The sequence below is a fragment of the Paroedura picta genome, chromosome 9 (genome assembly GCF_049243985.1).
Source record: "Paroedura picta isolate Pp20150507F chromosome 9, Ppicta_v3.0, whole genome shotgun sequence".
NCBI lineage: Eukaryota > Metazoa > Chordata > Lepidosauria > Squamata > Gekkonidae > Paroedura > Paroedura picta.
Genome location: NC_135377.1, coordinates 50,281,767 through 50,302,426, shown reverse-complemented (window position 1 = coordinate 50,302,426; position 20,660 = coordinate 50,281,767). Strand labels below are relative to the sequence as shown.

At 42.0% G+C, this 20,660-nt stretch overlaps 1 protein-coding gene across 6 annotated transcripts in view; it reads left to right on the top strand.

Moving 5' to 3' along the window:
- The window catches only part of PIEZO2 (piezo type mechanosensitive ion channel component 2), a 273,980-nt gene that overhangs the window by 42,530 nt on the left and 210,790 nt on the right, over positions 1–20,660 (top strand). For all 6 annotated transcript variants that reach the window (XM_077352782.1, XM_077352780.1, XM_077352783.1 and 3 more), the window contains exon 2: positions 10,984–11,079. In XM_077352782.1, coding sequence (XP_077208897.1) covers positions 10,984–11,079 — 96 coding nt within the window. The remainder of the gene's footprint in view (positions 1–10,983; positions 11,080–20,660) is intronic.

Sequence of the window (20,660 nt, the reverse complement as noted above, 5' to 3'; positions counted from 1 at the left end):
TGCGACCGGCAGCCTGAACAGCAACCCACCCACCCTCCCTGTTGTCTATATTTTATTATTGAGTATTCATTTTGTTGCAGCTGCGGGTTAACCCAGGTAAGGGGCCTGTTGGCAGGGTGACCCATTTGCATACGGGACCCCCTGGAGGAGGGGGTCTCTTTAAAGAGACCAGCCACAAAAAGGGTGCGGCCTACCCGGCTGGGAGGCCAGGGGCCTGTGGCCAGGCGGCTAGGAAGCCCAATGGAGACAGATGTCCGTTGGCTCCCACCATGTCACCTCCCATGTAACATAGGCCGTGATGCAGCACAACCTGTCCTCCCGCTGGGATTCAGACAGGGACCCCGAGCATCACGGCTCGTTACATAAAAGCAGCCGGACGGCTGAGGGGTCAGGCTTCCTTAACCGGGCATTGTTCTGGGGCTAACCCTCCGTTGAGAGTGGCAATTAAAGGCTGTGGCCAAATTTAATGCCAAAAGGTGTTGCATCCTCTTTTGAGAATTCGCAGCCTGCTAGGCAATTTATTTTTTGTCCAGTTCAACTATGCTTACATTAAGTATAACAACAAATATTGCATGTATAATTGATTGCTCATACAATTATGTATGAAACAGTTTTAAGAAACTGTTAATCCTCAGCACCACAAAGTTCCAAATTCTTTCAACCGTTTCTATATTTTAGGATTTCTGCATTAAAGTCAATGTTAATAGATCGTATATATTTCTTTAGCTTTATTTAACGAATCAAATTTTTGTGGGCTTACGTTCTAAACTTTTGTAAAGAACAGTTCTCAGCAGTTATAGTAAATATAAAGCAATGGGTTGATATTGTTTTGGAATATATGCTATAGAATTAAACAGAACAAGTTCTACAGTTTTTATCAAATTTATAGTAAAGGCCTATGACCATTCACCACCATCTCCCAGAACAACTCTGTTCTTTCACAATGCCACCACATATGCAGAAAATTAGCATTTGTCTGTCTTATGTACATTCTCCCTTAAAAAAGTAGAAATCGAGAAAGAGGAACTACAGGTAAATTAATGGGACCAAATTCTCAAATGAATGTTATAACCTAAGGATTTCCTCCATTTATTTTTAGTATAAAAGGTAAAGGTATGCCCTGTGCAAGCACCAAGTCATGTCTGACCCTTGGGTTGACGCCCTCTATAAAGTTACTATTTTTAGTCATATAGGTATAATAAGTTAGCATTGTACCTCCATGTTTGAATTTCAAAATTCAAATTCAAAAAAACCTTTAATGGCATATAACACATCATAAGAACAAGGGTAATTCATAATTATAATTAATTGATAAAAATTACATAGTTTAGATAAACAATAAAAGAAAAGAAAATAAGCAGTAACTAACAGTAGATTCCTCCAGAGTGCCCAGCAATCAGTAATTTCCACCAGTTGTAGTTGCCCCTGGTCTAGACCTGATTCTTGCCTAGCCAACTGTCCTTTTGTATCACAGTAGCCAAGAATTCGGCCACCAGTTCCGTTATTTCTGGGGACCTATCAGCTAACAAATGTCTGGTTATTCTGTCCATAGGGCCAGAAAGGTCCATCGTGATAGGGACAACAAGTTGTTGTCTAAGCATAGAATGTGATGGGCAATAGAGTAGAATATGTGGCACTGAGTCAGGCTCTAATTGGCAAAATTTACAAAGTCTGTTCCCAATTGGTACATTGCTGTATCTGCCTGCTAGGACAGCTGATGGGAAGATGTTTAATCTAGCAAGCATAAAAGCACGACGATGGAATGGGTTAATAAGACTTTGCATATAAGTAGCTCCTTGACCTGTATTGGAAGCAAGGCCGAAGAAGCGGGGGGAACAAGTCCGAATGATTCCCGCTTCGATGGTCTGTCAATATCACGGATTCTCTGTCTAATAATACTGTATATTTGAAACTCCTCATCATTAGCCAGAGGCTCCAAGTTGATACCCAGAGTGTGAATTTTATGTTGGATCTGCGAGTACCATTTAGAAACAAAAGGATCACTTAGCAGATCGTGGAGCGATAATGTAATTTTATCCAGAATTTAATAGTGGATAACCATGCTCTAGATGACAACAGACCAAGACCCAACTCATTACAAAGGGTGGCAAGACTAATCATATTTGGAAGACCCAAAATACGACGAAAAAAATTGTGGCTATACGATCCACTTCATCATTTAAAGACTCAATCCAGATTGGTATCTCATATAAGAGTTGATTAACAACCTTTGCCTGAAAAATCTGGATCGCTGCTGGCACAAACTGGTTCCCACTACGAAAGTGAAAACGTGAGACTGCACTTAACTGGTTCTTTGTCGCGGCAAGTGCCGCTTTCCGATGCAAGGACCAATTCATTTGGTGGTGAAAACTAACGCCCAAGTATCTGAAACATTTTACTTGCTCCACAGGATTTCCATCTGCTTTCCATTGGCTGCATTTCCAGGTCTTAGAGAAGATCGTTATCTTAGTTTTATCAAAATTGATAAACAAGCTGTTTTGGGAACAAAAGGATGAGAATGCTGAGAGTAGACGCATGAGCCCAATTTTAGAGATGGAAAGAAGAACTGCATCGTCCGCATACAACAAGAGAGGAATAGGGTGGGAATTTAACCTAGGTGCGTGACCTTCAGATTCTGCCAGTTGATTAGGAAGATCTACTAAAAATAAGTTGAATAATGATGGGGCCAGAAGGCATCCTTGTTTCACTCCTTTAGTGACCGGGATCTTTTCAGTTAAGGAACCGTTACTGTCAAACCTCACTTAACAGCTGTTTGAAGTGTGTAATTTACGAATTAGGAAAAGCAATCGCTTGTCCATTCCCAGAGCAGTTAATTTATTCCATAATAGGGATCTATTGATGGAATCAAATGCTCCCCGTAAATCAATGAAAGCTGCATATAATTTGCCTTTTAGATGTAAGGAGTACTTTTCTGCTAGAAAGGATAATACAAGACAATGGTCAAGTGAGGTACATCCAGAGCGGAATCCTGCTTGTTCTTTGCCTGGTAGATTATTAATAGTCATCCAGTCTAATAAACGTCCCAATAAGTGTTTTGAATATAGTTCCCCCAGTACAGATAATAGACTTATGGGGCGATAGTTGCTAGGAATGTTAGTGCTATCTTTTTTGAAAATTGGGACTATAATGGAATTCAGCCATGAATTGGGTAAGAAAAAACTCTGTGTGTGGGTTGGGAGGCACTGCGGAGGAACACTTAATAACATAGCTTCAGCTTTCATAGGAAATCTAAGATCCCACATTTTCTGCATAATAATATGTATTTTTGCCCAAAACATATAAACTTTTTCACATCTCCACCACATATGAAAAAAAGAACCTACTTTATCATCACATTTCCAACATTTGTTGTTACAATTTTTGGCAATTTTAGCGATCACTTTTGGTGTTACATACCACCTATAAAACATTTTATACCAATTTTCTTTAAGTATTTTACTATTAGTATACTTTGGTATTCTAGACCATACTAACTCCCATTGTTCCATTGTCACATTAATCTCAATATTTTGCATCCATTTGATCATACATGGCTTAACCCGTTCCATTTCTGTCTCATACCTTAATAACAATTTATATATTTGGCCCTGTAAATGTGGTTTATCTTGGATTACTAAGTTTTCAAACTCTGGTATTGGAGCCTCTAGATCAGTGGTCCCCAACCTGCGGCCCGCGGCCCAGTGCTGGGCCGCGAAGGCCATGGCGCCGGGCCGTGGCTCCCTCTCCCCGCCCCCCGCAGTAAAAAACTTCCCAGGCCGCAAGCTTGCAGCCCAGGAAGCTTCTTACTGCGGGAAGGCGGGGAGAGGGAATCAGGGCCGGGCCGCGCATCGCGCATGCGCGGCCCGTGCGGGCGTGGCCCGCGGGCGCGGCCCGATGTGTGGGCACGGCCCGTGGGTGCGGCCCGATGCGTGGGTGCGGCCTACGGGCGCGGCCGGTCCGTGCGGGCACGGCCCGATGCCCTGCCGGTCCCCAGCCTTGGAAAGGTTGGGGACCACTGCACTAGATTTAACGGTTGCTGAAACTCTGCTTTAAATCCAGATATTAGTTGGTTGTACTCTAACCATTGAATTTCTACTCCTTCTTTCTTTATTGTTTGTATATCCTTAAACTTGCCTGTCTTTGATATTAAGTCTTTGTACTGAAGACAAGTCAACCTTTTCTGTTGAGCTTTCCCAAAATATGCCTCAATTGGCGATTTCAATATTGATGGTACTGGGTATAGTCTCTTATTATATCTTGACCATACATTCAAGAGCCCACTAATCCAGGTGTTTGCTACTGCTTTTTGTTTTTGTTTTCCTGCTGGCCATAGTCTTTCATGGAAACTGTTACCCATGGTTTTTCTTTCAAATACCAATTCTCTTGAGTGCGGTTCCCGAATCCAGTCCACTATGTATGTAAGTGCTGCTGCGTCTTTGTATAGTTTTAGATTAGGAACACCTTGGCCTCCTCTCTCCTTGACATCTTGAAGTATTTTAAAAGCAACTGCCTTTTTCCACTCCAGTTAAATTTGTTGATTACTGATTGCCGTTTTCTTAGCGTTTTCTCCTGGATCACTATTGGTAACATTTGGAACAAAAAGTTGAATTTGGGCAACAAGTTCATCTTGACCGTGGCCATTCAAGCCGACCAGGACAGTTTTGACTCATTCCATCTTTTGATATCCAGTTGCATAGTCTTCCATAGTCTTTCATAGTTACCAGTGAAGAGTTCTTGGAAGTCTTTGTATAGGTAGATTCCCAGATATTTCACCCATTTGGGATTTGTCTCACATCCGGTTTTTCGGTTGATATTTTGCACGTTGAAAAGCAAGATTTAAATCTACTCACCTCAGCTCATAATTCACCATTATGTAATGACCCTTTATCATATAGCATCTCTAGATTCCTTATGGTATTTTTTACTTGGATGTCTTACCACCATCTGAGATACTTCTAGACTGGACTGCTGAAACTTTTGGACTTATTAGCCAAAACCATTTTGTGTATCATGGCATAAAGTGTTTTTATTCACTAAAACTTGAACAGCAGGGCTCAATTAGTTCAGAGTAATTTGACTGGCAGTAATAGACGTATAAGCAGAAGCCTTGGTTAGTTGCAGGCTTAATTTTCAGCTCTTTGAAAAATGATGTCATGCCACAGAGCTGAAATACTCTACATCTGTCAGTTCTGTAATTTGCATATTAGCAGTGTGCTGTGAAAATTTTATGCAGCTGCTGCATTTTCCCCTAACTATAACTTAAGGCTTACAGAGAATATAAAGGTTTGTGAAGCTTGTCAGTACAAACTGAAACTTTAAATTGGTGGTAAAACTAAAGCACATCACATCAGAAAAAAACCTACTCTGTGTCAAAATGATGCTTTCGGGTTTTTAATTATTTGTTTAGCTTTTGTGCATATAATGTGCATTTGTAAATGTGGCAAGCTACAATTACATTACGTAACAAGTTGATATGTGGTGCTGTCTTGCTATAAAATGTTTGCTTAAATATAATAATACTGATTGATAACACTCACCGGATTTGTAACTTCCTGCTCATCTGGGGTAAGAATCAGCAGCTCCTAGGCAAAAGACCAAATGGCAAGCATGCTGTTTGTATAGAATCAATTTCTATGCTCTGTGCCATGTTCTGGGGAGAATAAGACTTGAAGCCTAATGGGAAACAGCAGTGTCCTTCAAGCCACATGCTTAGAAAAGTTTTTCTATTTGAACAGAGAGAGAGAGAGAGAGAGAGAGAGAGAGAGAGAATGCTGGGAAAAAATGTATCACAGGTTGACTACCCCTGGTGTAGTGGATTCTAATTTGACAAGCCGGTTTTGAATCCCCTCTCTTCCACATAGCCCTGATAGGTTTGTTCTGATCAAGCAGTCCTGTCGGAAGCTCTCTCTGTTTCACCTATGTCACAGGGTATCTGTTGTGGTGAGAGGAAGGGAAGGTGACTATAAGCCGCTTTAAGGCTCCTTTGGGCAGTGAAAAGCAGATATAAAAAACAACTATTCTTTTTCTTCTAAAAGGATTAGGTTGCACTTAGGCAACAGTGAAGAAGAAACTGTAGTCTTGCATATGCAAAAGAGGGTTTGAGAGTAATTGCTTGAGTTGATGACAAAGTCTTCCAGAGATGTTTCACATAAGTCCTGAGTAATCCATTTGCTTAAATTATGCAAGCAAGCCTTAGGATGAGGAAGACACATCTGTTCTGACCACCTCCTGATTTATTCAAAGTATATTTCTCTCACCATTCCATGAAGCTACGCAACTGGCATCCATGTCTTAACAGGCTTGCCGAGGCCCTGGTAATGCTTGATGAAGGCAACTCTGAACTTGAGGATGGGTCTGGCTGTTAACAATACTAAAATGATTTGCGTATGATAATACTTCAGGTTGCGGACTGCATGAAATCAGCACACACACACACACAACCAGAGCAGGAGGCTGGTTTAGCACTCAGATAAGACCAGGCCATGTAGGAGCCATTCATAAAAAAACAGCTGATATGTTTGATTTGGGTTTTGAGTGCAAATTATTTGAGACTAGAAAGTAAGCCCACTGTGCTGTAAATACAGCGGGAGCTAGCTGGTGTAGTGTGGGGGTTTGGGCAGCTCTCCACCTGGGCGTGGGCACCCCCACAGCGGAGGCTGGCCATGGGGCGCTGGCTGGGTTCCCCCCTGTGGTGGCGCCTAACCTGAGAGCCTTGCCGGCCACACCGCTCGCCGGCTCCTGGGAGGTCCATGGCAATTGTGGCAGCTTTTGGTGGCTCGGGTCGCTTCCGGCCAGCGCGGGGGTGGTAGTGGCGGGGTGACAGGGATAGGACCAGGCATGCGCCGGACTTGGCGCATGCCTGGTGTTTCCACAGGGTGGAGCAGGGGGGTGGGCATGGGGAGCAGCAACCAGGCATACACGGACCTCCGCGCTGTGTGGTTTAGTCTTCGCGGCTGCAGGTGGGCGGGTTGCGCGGCCTGTCCGTGACCGTGTTGTCCCACAGGTGGGATGTCCTGCAAAGGGATCATCCAGTGGATGGGTAAGTAGGGGCGAGGGGATGGTCAGCTGAGGGGGCAGTCGGGTGCAGCAAAGGGAGGGTTGGGATGAGGGTGCGGGTTGGCAATATGTAGGAATGGGTGGGGGGTGTTTCAAGGGCGAAAGTGGTGGTGAGCGGGGTCATTGGGGGGGAGTGGGGGGGTTTTGGTGGGAGTGTAGTTGTTGTGGAGGGTGGGGTGGTGCGTAGGCTTACCATGTCCTTGGTGGTGGCTTGAGGCCTCCCGTCCCACGATGCCGCGTCCTGGCGCCTCCCGGCAGGCAGCTGCCCACAATGGTGGCGGGGTGAGCGGAAAGCACGGCCACCGCTAGCAAGGCTGGGTTGGTGGAAAGGAGCAGGGCCGCCGCGTCTGCCATGTGGTGGCCCTGCTCCTTTCGCGGGTGGCCTCCGCAGGTGAGGGCGATGTTCCGGCAGCGGGAAGGTCCCGCCCTAACTCCTCCCCTTACCCTTTTATTTAATCCACTCTGCAGGAGCGGTTAAAGATAATTCTGATGTTCAAAATGGATTTTTTTTGAGATTGTAACATTGAAATTGTAACATGGCTCTCAAGATTAACAGCAATACCAAGACTTAAGATTACAGGGTCTGATATTTGCAAATAAGGGCAATTCTGCACCCGATAAATATAGTGAAATGGTTACCTTATAAAGACGTGATATTTTTGGCGTTTTGCATGTTGCCAGCCTCCCACGTCCATCCAGCAAACTTCAAGCAGCATCCTCTATTTTAAGGTGCTAGTTGGGGAATCACATAAAGTAGCTTCCCCAGCCTAAAAAGCATTCCCCAGCCTACAGAAGAGCAACCACACACTAAAGAAATGTATGGAGGCAAAAAAGCATCCTCCTTCAGTGTCCCACCCTTGTACCTGCCTCCCTCTTCCTTCGCCCGGGGACAGGTCTTTTTTTTTTTTTTTAGAGCAAACTGCCTTGAGGAACGAATAGGCATTCAATCATGCAGGCAAATCCAAAAAGAATTTCCCCAAAGTTGTTCCACAAAGGCTTGTGGCGTTGCAGTGGCAATGTTATTATTGTTTTTATGGTGTTTTAATGGGGATTTGTGATACTGTTACCCGCCACGAGCCGCAAGGGAGTGGCGGGCTATAAATCTAACAACAACAACAACAACAATAATAAAAACATCCCTCTCTAATATTCCCCCCCCCCTCAAATAAAGAGTGAGATTAATTTTTTAAAGATTCCAGACTTGTGGTCCCATAAGTGGCATTATAAAAAGCACTATGCATCTATGATTAAATGCATAGGCATTTTAATGGAGAAGTTTAACACAAAAAAAAATTAGCGGGTATTGCGGGCCTTTTAAAACATTGCGAAAGGGGATTGGCTGCCTAGCTTGATTGACAGGTGGAAGAGAGTCACATGCAAAGCTCGTTGCTCTCTTCCACCATTTCAAGCAGCTCTTGCAGAGTATAATAAGCACGAGATGGTGGCAGATGAAAATGAGAGAGCCAGAAGGTGATAAATGGCCAGAGGTGTGAGAATTTTTAGCGCTACTCCATTTTGCTGGCGTAACACTATTTTTTTAATGTGTGGAAGTGTCCTAAGTATTTCTTTTCAGATTTGAGATTCTATACCTTTTCTCCAGCATGAAAAGTATTTTAGGTTTCACAGAGGGCAGTTACATCTTTATGTAGAGAATCTATTACTGTACTGACACCTCTGCATTTGGCTCATCCCATGAGAAAACATTCAGTGTGGTGGGTCTCATAATGTTTCAACATCTGTGTGGTTGGATCACAGCTGGCTTTCCCTCCCCCTGTCTTTATGATTATTTTTTTATGCACAGTGCTTGCCATGCAAGACAGTGTGAATTATAGTATATCCAAAGAACACAAAGATATTATATGGTAAAGCTGCCTCTTGCAGCAATGTGCCACTGAATAATATTCTTAAAGGGAAAATTCATAATGAAGCACAAAGAAAAAATTGAGTGCAATAGTTTGGAACACTTAGCTCTACATAAGAAGGTCATAGTCACATGTATTGTTTTGGATTGTATGCATTTGTAACATCTTATATTTGCTCCTTTTCACAATTAATTAATTATTATTGTTTGCAAAGAAACACACTTTTTAAAAATTCAAGGATATTAGTGATTGATATCCTACAGTGCCCAGAAAGATCCTCCAACAATCTTATATTTGCTCCTTTTCACAATTAATTAATTATTGTTTGCAAAGAAACAAACTTTTTAAAAATTCAAGGATATTAGTGATTGATATCCTACAGTGCCCAGAAAGATCCTCCAACACAGAGTCTGCCTTCAACTTCAGAGTTGTAAATAGGTTTCAGACTTTGCTTATTGGAGTGATAGGACAAAGCTGGTCTCTATAAGAATTTCTGCATTTAAAAAAAAATATTTTTGGTCAGTTCTGGCCCCATGGTGCTTGCATTTTTGTGTTTTTAGTTTGCACTTTGGGTTTTTTTGTTTTTGTTTTCCCTTAAGGTTTTTTTTTCCTGATTCTTTTGAGGCCACTTAATATATCCCTGCCTGCCTGCCTGCCTGTCTTCCCTCCATCAAGTCACAGCTGACTTACGGTGACCTCATAGGGTTTTCTAGGCAAGAGTCATAGCCCTAGTATTTCTTTTTGGTCTTCAATCCATGTTTAGTGTCTGAAATCTGACAAGATCAGGCTAGCCTGGGCTATCCAGGTCAGGATGAGACCACTTTTGCCCTGGTCTTTTTGTGGAAACCAGTTTTGAGTAACCTTTTACCTTTTAGGTAGAGCCAGTTTGGTGTAGTGGTTAGGAGTGCGGATTTCTAATCTGGCATACCGGGTTTGATTCTGCGCTCCCCCACATGCAGCCAGCTGGGTGACCTTGGGCTCGCCACGGCACTGATAAAACTGTTCTGACCAAGCAGTGATATCAGGGCTCTCTCAGCCTCCCCCCCCCCAGGGTGTCTGTTGTGGGGAGAGGAAAGGGAAGGCGACTGTAAGCTGCTTTGAGCCTCCTTCAGGTAGGGAAAAGCAGCATATAAGAGCCAACTCTTCTTCTTCTTCTTCTTCTTGTACATAATGCTTCTATTGGCTTTTTTTAACCTGCTCACCCCCACTTGCTTTTTGATGTCATAACTGTCATGGTCAAACAATTTCTTCTCTCTATCACCAAAAAGAGCAGTGGGTTAATTTTCTTTTTTTCAATGGAACTAAAATATTGATATATTGTTAGAATGTTGTAGGTTTAGTAGGTTCTTTTTAATTCCCAGTTTTCATTATAAAATGTTGTTCCTCATTTCTTTCCTCACAGAGGTATAAGAAAATGGCATATCTCCATGCATGAGGGGTGACAGGAAGGGGGTTGCACACAAACTCACCTTCCTGCAAAAAAAGAAAAAAGCCCCATTCGGTGCTGTGGCACTACAAAGTGCTGCAGAGCTGAGTGGGGCAATTTTTGCCCATCCAAGCCTCCATAGAATGGATAACCTTCCAGGATGTCCACATGGGCATCCACAAGGCTAGGCCCTGTTGACCCATGTTGTTCTTAAGGGAGTGTGGAAAATATCCACATTCCCTTAGAGCAGGGCAACAGTGGCTCAGTGTGCACCAGGCCCAGGAGGTGGCCAGCCCAGTGGCGATGTCATGTGGGAGTTGGGATTAGCCCTGCTTCCATATTAGCACCCTCCTAGCCTTTTTCTCCCGTGTGACATCAGCCTGAATGAGATAAAATATGGTATAGCTGACAATAGTTGGATGGAGTATCACCATGAGTTCCTTGGAAGGATGGTGAAGTATAAATGCACGTTGTCTTCTGTTTCATTCACATTTATTTATTAAGTGGTTCAAGTGTTCATATATCAAAAATTGTGTATATAACATTCTTCAGATCTCTGTATGATCAATTTAAATTAGTTGCTGGGTATATTCATTGCATAAGCCCATGTGGTGTCTTTTTTTCTCTTTTCCTATGCAGCATGTGCATTCCGCTACAATGGGCTTTCATTTGTCTACCTCATCTACCTCCTGCTCATTCCTCTCTTCTCTGAACCTACAAAAACAACAATGCAAGGTAAGAATGTTTCTGGCAGCTATTGAAGGTACATCGGTAACTATGTGAATGGTTTCAGTGGACTCAAGAAAACTGCTTTGGAAATGGTGTGTGAATCTGTGAAGGGAACAAAATATAAGTATAAAATATATATTTTGAATACTACAGTTCTGATTAATTCTGGATTTCATCTTCAGTTTCTTTTGGATTAACCAAATTACCAGAGCATTTGGAGGTGTAGACTGACTGGATATAAATAGTCAAACAAGTTAATTTTCTTTACCTACCAAGTATGGTTTAACACTTTTTTTAAATGTCAGAGAAACCAGAAATTTGTCACACAACAAGTCATATTAGTAACAAACAGGGGAGTCTTTAGTCACCTCTGACATGTGCCACATCCGAGGAGAGAAGACTTCCTGTTTTCCAGTTTACCACTGTTTCTTTTCATACAAATGTATACATATCAAGGATATATTTTGGATTTAGGTATATTAAACCTGAAAAACATTGGTATTTTCCAATATTCCTGAATTCCATTACTGGTTTGGTATTTGGATTTGGTAAATATTTGGGAATGCTGAATTTCAAGGATTCCATTATAGCCTATGGGGGACCATTATAGTCAATGGTACCCATAGGCTATAATAGAGAATCAGTCGACGACTATCTAAGGCTATGGAGGGCATAGCTGCTGGTGCCTCTCCTCAGTTCTCCCCAAGGTTTGGAAAGGATTGGACCATGGGGTCCCCCAAAGAAGGTGCTATATCCTTCATTGTTTCCTGTTGACAAAAATAGGCACTTAAACTTTAAAGAGAAGGCGGTCTCTTTAAAATTTAAATGCTTTTTTCAAGTTACGGCAGTGGTGTTCATGAACTGCTATGACATTTAAAGTACTCACAGTCCCTTTAAATTCCTTCTGTCAACTGAGAATTCACCCTGAAGGCATTTAAATAGATGGAGATGCACAAGTTAAACAAGGTTAGCATGCATAGTGAGATAAAAAACTTACGTCCTTGTTGAGTCCAGGGTATGTATCCACATTGTATCCACACTGTATCTACATTCCTCACAATTTATTTTAATTGGGACTATGTGACTATTAGTAATATATAATGTAATTTTGAATTTAACTCTCTGGTCCCAGGACAAGATAGCTGCCAGCTCAGCTTCTACTTGTAGGAATGTTTCACACTTGTATGGACACAGATGGGGCCAGCAGCAAAAGGTGGGGTGGAAGCCATGAATCATTGACATAGTTTTATTTTTCTTATGTTTTTGTAAACTACAACTGAATTTGAGGGGATTGATTGGCTATTTTAGAAAAAAATGATCATATGGCTGTATTTGGATGTTGTGACACAGTTTACTAATTTAACAGGATTCACTTTTGCTTATATATTCCTTCTGTAACGATGGTCAGTTCATAGTCTGAGGAAGAGTGCTTGCACTCGAAAGCTCACGCCTTGAATAAATCGTTATTGGTCTTAAAGGTGCTACTGGACTCTCAGAGCTTCAGAGCAACACGACTACCCACTTGAATCTATGAAAGTTAGTTATATTGAGAAGCACACTTATCTAAGACCAGCCAATGAGCTTCCCAGTTGAGTAGTGTCTTCTGAGTTTCCTGTATCCAAACCCAACATCCCGGTTTTTCTCACACTTCTTGCTGCTCTACAGCAGTGGTCCCCAACCTTTTTTAGGCTGGGGATCGGCAGGGCATTGGGCCGCGCCCGCAGGGACCGCGCCCGCGCGGGCCACGCCCACGCTTCGAGCCGTGCCCGCCCGCGCCCGCCGCCCGCGCCCGCACCCGCTGGCTGCACCCGCGAGCCGCGCCCGGCCGCGCCCGCGGATCGGGCCGCGCCGGCGCGGCCTGCACGGGCGCGGCCCGGCCCTGATTCCTTCTCCCCGCCCTCCCGCAGTAAGTAGCTTCCCGGGCCGCAAGCTTGCGGCCTGGGAAGTTTTTTACTGCGGGGGTGGGGGGGCGGGGAGAGGGAGCCGCGGCCCGGCGCCATGGCCTTCGTGGCCCGGCGCCAGGCCGCGGCCCGCAGGTTGGGGACCACTGCTCTACAGTGTCTAATGTGCACTGGTTTTATGCTGCAAGAAAAATCAAATTGATTTGGGTTGGATGTTGTTTGGTGAAACTTTCCCTTCCTTTACATCTATTTCCTTTTGCCAAGATTTCTCTGCCTCGATCTCCAAAGGGAACAGTAAGTTGATGTATTTATTCTAATTTGAAGTTGTAAAACTACTGGTCAGTAGTTAATAGAGGAAGTTTCCTATAAAATAGAAAATCAAACAGCTTCTTTGCTGCCCCTTTTCTTCCAGCCTTTTCCTATATGACAGGCTACTGTTTAGTCCTTGTGCTATTTTTATTCACATTACTCAGAGGCTTACTATAGGTTGAATAGCCTCCATACAGTTCAGTTAATTTTTCTTAAAACTCTTTTCTTTCCCCATAGCACAATGCAGATGTTGGAAGTTGATGCTTTCCCCCCTCTTGTTAAAGCTAAACTGTTTTTTTTCCTTGTTCCTTCCGTCTCATTTTGTTCTTCTACAAAGAACTGTTTCTCCCTTTTAATTTCCATTCCACCTGGATTTCTCATCTGTATACTAATTCCTTGCAACACTTTTCTCCATAGAAAGATTCCAGACCTGACAGATTAAAAGTCTATTCTGAGTTTATATTTGAAAGTGCAAGCCTGGGTGTTTTTTTGCTATTATTTCAAAGAGAACAAGCAGTGAAAGCAGTATTATTCACCCCAAGATTATTAAGGGAATACATCCTTTCATAGAATGCATTATTACATTTGACATGCTGAGGTAGAGTTTTCATTAATATGTTTCAGTGAGCTCATATTTTTAGTAGTTGCTGCTTTGTGGAAAAAGTTCTGTCTAGCCTTGTGACTTCTCTTTGATTACTGAAAAGCTGTTTGGCTCTATAACAAATCAAAACAGATATCCAAGTTCACATCTTAAGTACATCACAGAACTGAAACAATGGATAATAAATTAATGAAGCTGTGATGAAATGGGTGTGTTTCTCATTACTGTCTGAATCCCTAAACGAGTTACTGTAAAAAAAAAAATTCTTGACCACAAGGAATCAAATGGTATGATGGTTCTCTTCTGATTTGTTGTCTGGCTGCTAATAAAATGAAAAGGAAGTTTATGCTGCCTGTGTAACTTACACAAACCCATCATTTAAAAACTAAGCTTCATTTTCTTATTAATAATTAGGAAGTGAGGAACTTTCTCATTCTCCTAGATGGGTAATTGGAATTTGTAGGCAGTCCCACTCTTCAGAACTTTAAGTTAATGCTACTTTAAATTTTCCCAATATATGCAGTCCAATAATATGGAAGTCTCCAACTCATCTTAATTTTGATGGTTTTTCACATTATGATCTAGCTGTATGTAGGGAGGAAATCTGACTTTCACATTACCTAAAAGCAAATTGTATGGAAAAAATGGGGCATATGTAGATCCTGTCAGAATCTATTCTGATGATAAATTGTATTCCCTTTTAGAATTGCAGCACGTATGTGCATTGTCAGAAACTGCTAAATGTCAATATAATCAGTTACAGTAATGCTTGTCTTAGAAATTTGGCCCTAATGCCAATATGCTTTGAAAGCTCCAGAAAACCTGATAGTATTCTGCCATGTCTCTCAACTCAATGTCAGCTGCTCTAAATGTATTGTATATGGTCTCTGACCGGGTAGAAATTCAAAGTTCAGAGCAATTGTACGCAGCTGCTGTGGAGATCTGCTCTTAAATCACCTAATATTCAGTTCAGAATTTCCATAGACATTGGTTATATTCCTCTCCCTCCCACATCCAGTTTAGCTTGGTGCAGGTGGTAAAATGCCAGCCGTGCTAGTCCCGTGATCTGTGCCTCAGTAGAGAGTGAGTCATCTAAGATCATGCCCAGGTTCCTGGCAGAGTGATAGTTGTGCCCCATCCAGGATGGGCAGGCACATTTCCTTGCTTGGACCCTTCCTGCCTAGCCATAGGATATCTGTCTTTGAAGGGTTGAGCTTCAGATTATTCTGCTTGAGCCACCTCATCACTGCTTCCAGACATCTGGCTAAGGCTTCTGGGGTTAATCAGGGTGGCCATCCATCAAGAGCTGTGTGTCACCTGCAAATTGATAACATCCCAGCCTGAACCACTGCACCAGCTGGGCAAGAAGATGTTAAATAGGATTGGAGAGAAGATCGCCCCTGTAGGACTCTACATGTGAGCTGGTGGAAGCTTGATTGTCTCTGTCCGATTGTGACCCTCTGTCTGCGACCCATTCACTGCCCAAATTTCAAAGTTTGCTTGTATTCTGAATTGCAAACCTAAGCAATTTAAAATGAAACACAATTAGTTCAGGGGCTGTGTGCTTTTCCAATTCAAATCCCTGCATTTTAGCTGCTTTCTCTTCTTTGCAACACTGTGCTGCATATGATGGTCATGCCTGTTACACAGGAAATATCAATTCAGCAATATCAGTTAATAGTTTTCTGAAGTTTACTTTTCGACAAATGAACCTTTTCAAAAATGTATGTCAGGATATTTAAGTGATGTTATGTGCTATGGCCGTGATTCTGAATGTGTGATCTGTGGGCCTCTATGGGCTGTTTGGACAGTTCAGCCTCTTTCCTGACCTTTCCCAGTCAAAGAAAGTGCTGCTAGTGCAGTAGTGTAGAGCAGGGGTAGTCAACCTGTGATCCTCCAGATGTCAGTGGACTACAATTCCCATGAGCCACTGCCAGCATTTGCTGGCAGGGGCTCATGGGAATTGTAGTCCATGAACATCTGGAGAACCACAGGTTGATTACCCCTGGTGTAGAGATACCAGCGAGGCAGTCATTTTAGTGTGTATGTTGGGTAAGTGTTTGGTAGAATTGTGGTTCTTTAAGGGAAAGATGGATAGTGCACAGCAACCAGCTATGCTGCCTTTCTATGAGAATGTCCATGGCTGTATTGTGGTGATATTTTTCACTATGGGGAAGTCTATTTCCCCCCTTAATGAATGAGTTAGAATGCAAGATTATTATTCTCCTTTCAACGAATTGAATTTGGGGGGGGGGGAAGGATTTGTAAAGTGTGTATGCATGGAGCGCGTGAATCTACAAAGGGACTAGAAGTTGGTGCTCTCTGACACTTTTAGATATTGAAAAATAAAATGGAATGGTGGCAGACACAGCTATATACATCTGCTTTTTGTTAAAACACTTTGCTGGACCTCCCCTTTTAAAAATACCATTATATTTTAAACAATCGTGTTTTATTATTATTTCATCATAAAAACAGAGGGGGAGATCTGCTGCATTATTGTTGGGTATGTGTTTTTATTATTATGCTCGACATAAAGGCAAGATACATTCCTGTAGCTGTGAGTGTACCAGGCCCCCCCTCCCACAAAAAAATAAAAGAATAGCAGCTGTTTCCCATTACTTGGCTGTCGATATAGCCCTGCTGAAGAACATGCTGTGGAGTCTGGGTTTACCATGCAGACACTGCTGCAGCTAGCCAGAATATGCCTGAAGGAGCTCTTTAGAAGGACTCAGCGCTCTCCCAGTAAGCAGACTGGTGGGTGACAATGCTACCATTTGTTGTTGCACTGCTTGCAGCATCATAAATCTCTTTTCTGTTGGAAGACTGTCTGCCTGGTACCAGCTGAAATTTGTCTGCTGTGGTAAACTTCCTTTCTCTTAAGTAAATAAATAGATTAAATTTATTCATAGCTTACTTCTCTTGCTTGAAGGGCTTACCTCTTGTGTACCTTGTTCTGCAAGCTAAGTGGCCAATGGAGGAAATAGCTGATGATCCCTCCATTTGTGTTCTTTAGACAGTCAGTGATTTCTCCCCCTCCCGTGTCGGTTCAGGCTTCATACTATTTTGATTATTGTCACTGTCCACCTGCTTATAATTTGGTATGTGTGCTACTCCTCTCCTTAATGAGTACGTTTTTACTATATTTATTTAGACATAGCTCTCTAGGTATTATTAAACCTCTTTCCCTTCTTGTGATCGGTCCAGTGCATATGCATCATTCAAATGATTTTTTCACAATCTGGTTAATCTGCTGGTTTTTCCTTTCCTAGAAGAGAAAGGATAGTCCTTCAGAACTCCAAATCTGAATGGGCTAAAGTGTTTTAAAATGTTCTTATTTACTCTCCCAACAGTCCTGTAAGGTGGGTTACAGTTATTCCTGTGCTACAAATCAGGAATGTAGGCTTAGAGGCAAGCCTTAGAGTCCCACCATTTATTGATAGCATTGTAGGTCATCAGCTTAAGTACAAAAGTCCATCATTCACTGGACAACACTGATAATCATTCTAGAATATTCATCATTCGGAATCTTTGAAGATTTATTTGTCATTCAGAATAACTTTTGGTTGAGGTTGTATAACTTAAAAATAGTTTAGGGAAATGGAGTCATGGTGCAGGCACAGTTATGATTTCCTCAAACAACATAAGCCAGTTTTTAAGTTGCAAAACTCTTGTGAACATCGTTGGAGTCTAGAATGGGATATGGTGTTGTACGCTGTAGTTCTTACTTGTCACTCCTTTGACTGATGCCTGACTCAGTATATGCAGATCTAGTTGGGCACCTGTTTAGGCCTGTGACCTGACCACTAGAAGTTGCTTGCTCCAGGTTGGGAAAACCTGGAGACTTTGGGGGTGCAGCCTTCAGAGGGCAGGAAGGGACTTCAGTTGAGTATAATGCCATACACTCCACCTTCTAAGTGACCATTTTCTCCAGGGGAGCTGAGCTCAGTTGCCTGGAGATGAACTGTAATTCTGGGGATTGACAAGTCTCACTTAGAGGCTGGCATCCCTACTGGCAACAATAACCCTGCTCCCAAAATCTTCTGAAATTGCTTCCAGTTGATAGGAGCTTCTCTTTCTGTTCCTCCTCCTTACTACTGCTGCCAGCTCTTTCTCCCGCCCTGTCTATCTTCACTTGCTACTTGTCAAATGTCAAGAGTTCAGCAGGCTGCCTTATTTTGTTTGCTTGTGTGCGTGTGAGAGTCAGGGAGTTAGCTGTGAAGTGCTGATTTATGTCTTTTCATTTGAACACTGGTAAATGGTCTATCATCAAACCAGATGTTGTCTATAAAATATTTAGTATGTAGTCCATCCAGAGAGCTTTTAAAGGCCATGCAGTCTCTGATAATTAAGCAACAGGATGAGTTTAAGAAGTATTTTTAAAGGATGAGACCCTAATAGACTCAATTGTTTCATTTACAAAATATTTCTATCATAGTAGAGTGAGGAAATTATTATCTCTGTGGATTAAATTAAAAAAAAAAATTAAGCCTTAATGGTGTTGTTACAGTGTGTAAACAAGCCAATCTTAATACTATTGCATGTATGAGTCACTGCTAGGAAGATTGGATTAATCCATCAATAAGCTGTTTATTTAACAAAATTTGTTCTTTGATCTTTGGCTCTGTGCCAATTAACAGATAAATTGTTGTAGTACACAAAAAGAACAATGCAAATGAATGAAAAGGTTGAGTGGAGAACATTAACAAGCTATAATCTGCAACCATTCTAGCATATCTTTTCCATTTTTCCCTTTGTCTCTACCTCTGCTTTCTTTACTCAAAACATGATATTTTCTATGTCCAAAGATGACAGTACATTAGTATTGAAAGATTGGCTATGTGGAGCTTTTCGACACATGGATGCCTTCAGTTTTCAGTAGCCATGTGCTATTCATGTACATTTTTGTGTTCTGGAAAGAAAAAAGGATAAAAAGACCTCTACACACCAATGATTTCTAGGTGGAAATCCTGGGCTGTATGCACTAATAGTTTGAATGGGTATAAGGCATTTTATTTGCCCTTGATTTTCCTTTCCAGTGACAACTCTGAAGTTCATGGATGAAAAAATCCTTCATGGATCAGTGTAACAAAGGTTGGGGGCACTAATAGTGATACCCTTCTAAGTCCCTAAACTTCAAGGGTGATAAAGACTATTGAGTCTGTTTAGGATTGCAGTATTAGTGTGACCAAAGAAAAAACCCTTAAAAGATAGACTCTATTTTAATTATATTGCCATAGGCTGAAATAATTTGATAAGTAATAACCTCTTTAGGCTAAAACTGTCCAGCTATTTACAGGCAACAATGAAAAGCTAAAGCATCTCCCCCTCTTTTAGTTTTCTTGTATCTAATCTCTTTTAGGTCTCTAATGTTAGTTTGCTGGTTCGTTTGCTGACAGCCAAGTCCCACTAAGTGTAGTTTGCAAGCTCTCTAGCCTACTGATAGGCTGTTTGGCCAGAATGAAAGGAGTGGCAGATGGACAAAATACTATTTCCCCCTTCCCCAGTACTTCAGATGCTGTTTTGGCAGCTTCAAATGTACTATGCTGTAGTAGAATCTGGGAAATGTAGTTCATTCTTATGTCATGTGGACAACATGTTCCAGTATGAACTTCATTACCTGAAAAGATCAGGTAGAGATTCCACATGCAGAGATTCCACATGCAGATTCCATATCCCCCGCAGGGCTTTACGCTCTGCGGGGGCTAACCTACTGGTCGTTCCCGGCCTTTTCGGTCCTGGCCCCAACCTGGTGGAATGAGCTCCCGAAAGAGCTGAGGGCCCTGCGGGAATTACCAGCATTCCGCAGGGCCTGTAAGACGGAGCTCTTCCGCCAGGCTTATAACTGAGGCCGGGCGGAAAGAAGATCAGCCCCCCCCCTCACAAACTGGCGGTAGAGAGCGTCACCCCCCACCGTAGATGAGGATGCGGAGAGCAAATGAGTAGGCTACGCCATCGCTGTTACAATTATTGTAAATCATTGGTTTTTATTGTCATTTTATGGTTTTAGGGGACGGGTTTGTGTAAGCCGCCTCGAGCCTTCGGGGGGAGGCGGGGTATAAATATAAATATAATAATAATAATAATAATAATAATAATAATAATAATAATAATAATAATAATAATAATGCATGGTTGACTGGCTACCTGAGCTAGAGAAGAATTTTGGATTATAACACTCACTTTAACATTTGAAGATAAGCACTATGAGCTAATCCCAGCTTTTATTTTCAGGTACAATTTGATTGGTTCTCCAGTTTTAAAATATTTTTATAAGGCAGCATTAGTAATGTGATACTAATTGTTCATAATTAGATCCTGATTGATCAGGTGAAAGGTATGCATATTAATATTTTAACTAAATAAACTATCACAGAAAATGACATTATTATTATTATTATTACTACTACTATTATTACTATTATTATTAATTAGATTTAAAGGGAGCGATCTGCAAACATCTGGAGGACAATTTGGTGATCCAAGGAAGTCAACATGGATTTGTCTCCAACAGGTCCTATTAGACCAACCTGGTTTCCTTTTTTGACCAAGTAACAGGTTTGCTGGATCGTGGAAATTCGGTTGATGTCGTTTACTTGGATTTTAGTAAAGCTTTTGATAAGGTTCCCCATGGTGTTCTGATGGATAAGTTGAAGGACTGCAATCTGGATTTTCAGATAGTTAGGTGGATAGGGAATTGGTTAGAGAACTGCACTCAAAGAGTTGTTGTCAGTGGTGTTTCATCAGACTGGAGGGAGGTGAGTAGCGGGGTACCT